Genomic DNA, 2,500 nt, shown 5'->3' on the forward strand with positions numbered 1-2,500 from the left:
TTGTTATAAACAAGCTATTTGATTATGATGATGATGATGACGACGATAGCGGCGAAGAAAACTATAATAATATCAATAATATATAAACTGGATGGTGATAACTATAATGATGATAACAAGGACATCGTCATATTCTAAAAGCGATAAGTACGTTAATGAAAATGGTGATTGTGTAATGATAATACTAATATTTATATCTATTGGTCCTGATTAATACTTAGGTGGATCATTCAAACAAACATTGTTTGGTTGAAGTCTTATAGCTGTCGTTAAATCTTAATACTATAGTTATCTACATACGCACAAACAGATTATTGTTTTTGTCAATATTTTTATATGTTTAATGTTCTCCACATTATATAATTATTGACCCCTCTCTCATCCTCCCATAGGCTTCATCAATCGTTTAAGTCGCTTCCTAAGCATCTTTTGTACGAACATCCCTATAATCATTTTCACTGGGTATAACCAGATGTTCATAACTAAGTCGAGTTATTTTAAAAAAATACCTAAATAACACCCTCCCCCCTAAAAAAAACAAAACAACAACCCCCCCCCCCAAACAAAACAAAACAAAAAACCCCCACACAAAAGAAAACAAAAAATAACAACAAAAACAACAAGAACAACATTCCCCCCAAAGAAGAAGAAAAACAACAAACAAAAAATGTACATGGCATGACAAAAAGAAGTTAAATAGTTCTTAGATTCATTGTTATATTTACATTTCAGCCATCTTATATGTTATTCTTGGTTTGGCTGGTCTGGCTGTAGTATACACTCTTGGAAAATTTCTTTTCAGGTAAGCTGTTTATGTCTAGTATAGTCCAATAGACAATTAAATGTGTTATGAGCTCTCGATTCATGGGTGAGTCCACTACACAGATACTAATATCTGTGATTGGCCTACATCCGGCAAACTCAATTGTGACTCACCTTTTGAGTATGGTACTAAGTCAGGGTGAGGCAAATGCCAAAAAAAAAAAAAAAAAAAAAAAATAAAAAAAAAAAAAAAAAAAAAAAAAAAAAATGAAGTGAATTTAATGTTAGAATAATCAGAAATGTGAAATTTTGGGCTCTCGCACTTTATGGGGCAGCAAGGGCTTAGAGGTATGGCGTTTTCTTTGTACCCGAAAGGTACCAAGTTCAACTACCCGTCGCGTTGTGAGACCTTGAACAAGTCACATCGCTCAAAGTCGCTTTGCGGCGGTGCAAACCACAATATCTATTATCTCTAGTGAAACATCACAACTTAACCCAAGTTTCTAATTTTATGCAATAACTTCGATTTTCAAAACCAAACTATCTAAGTCGACTATTCAGTTTTAAGGTGGTTGATCTTCATCGTTTATATATGTGATTGTTAACTTAGACCTCTTGTATAATAAATAGACGTTATTATCGAATGAATGCATATCATTGTTCAGTCAGCAGACCCCAGGACAGAACTATGAAGACTACTATTTTGGTAATATTAATATTGTCCTAGCTATATCTAGTTGCTGACTTCGCAGCATTGTCATGGATAAGCAGCCTCATGAATATAAAGGTGTACACAAAGTCTTTCCCTGATTTCAAAGACTTATTATTCTAAAATCATTGTAGATATTTTCCCCTTGCTTTACTCCATCTTTATGGAAATGTTATACATTTATGCCCATTAGTCTTCTACCCACATTACATCACCAAATTGAGCAAAATCAGCATGAACTTAAAAGACCTCATTTTTCTCTCTTTCTCATTCGTAATAACAACAGTTCCACAAAAATCTCTTTGTGCAGTGTGATTTCATGAAACGAAATCGCCAATAGTAGCTAAAGTTTAATAGATTTGTTGACAGACCATTACAGGGCATGAAAACGATTTTTAAATACCTTTAAAAAACAACAACAAACAAACAAAAACCCCACAAAAATAAAAACAAACAAAAACAAAATGTTATTGAGAGAGATACAAACAGTCCAAACGTGAATTGTTTGTTGTGGGCATGTACAAAAGAGTTATACACCCACATTTTTTTTCCTTTTTACTGAGAAAACGAATACTGTAAATGTCTATCTAGATATACTGAAGACTTATGCTGCATCCCAGCTTAATGAACGCCAGCCATGGATACTTTTTCAGTAAGACAGTATTCCTCCTCCTTGAAGGTAGGCTGTTAGCGAATTTTTAAAAGACACGTTTTCAGAAAAATGGATTGGTAGAGATAGACTCAATAGCCTGGCCACCTGGGTCACCTGAATGTTCCCTGTATGACTATTTCCGACAGGACTACATCCAAGACATTGTTTAACCAGTTCCTACATGGAATGCTTTCCATAGAAATTATAGCTGTTATTGAATTCATCAAAACATAAAGCTACAAAACACAAAATATGTTGACATTGCTTGTAGGTAGCTATGGCAACCTAAGTTGAGTAATTGACAATGGTGAACAAAATGTAAAGCATTTATGTATTCATTGGTTGTTACCATTTCTGTTACATGTGTTATTAAACTG

General features: G+C 33.7%; 1 protein-coding gene across 8 annotated transcripts in view; it reads left to right on the forward strand.

The window, feature by feature from the left end:
* The window catches only part of LOC144965404 (heparan-alpha-glucosaminide N-acetyltransferase-like), a 52,526-nt gene that overhangs the window by 34,943 nt on the left and 15,083 nt on the right, over nt 1-2,500 (forward strand). For all 8 annotated transcript variants that reach the window (XM_078900720.1, XM_078900718.1, XM_078900724.1 and 5 more), the window contains one exon: nt 733-802. In XM_078900720.1, coding sequence (XP_078756846.1) covers nt 733-802 — 70 coding nt within the window. The remainder of the gene's footprint in view (nt 1-732; nt 803-2,500) is intronic.

This window comes from Berghia stephanieae, chromosome 2 (genome assembly GCF_034508935.2).
Source record: "Berghia stephanieae isolate SIO BIC M18660-M18661 chromosome 2, UCSD_Bste_1.3, whole genome shotgun sequence".
In the NCBI taxonomy this organism is placed as follows: Eukaryota; Metazoa; Mollusca; class Gastropoda; order Nudibranchia; family Aeolidiidae; genus Berghia; species Berghia stephanieae.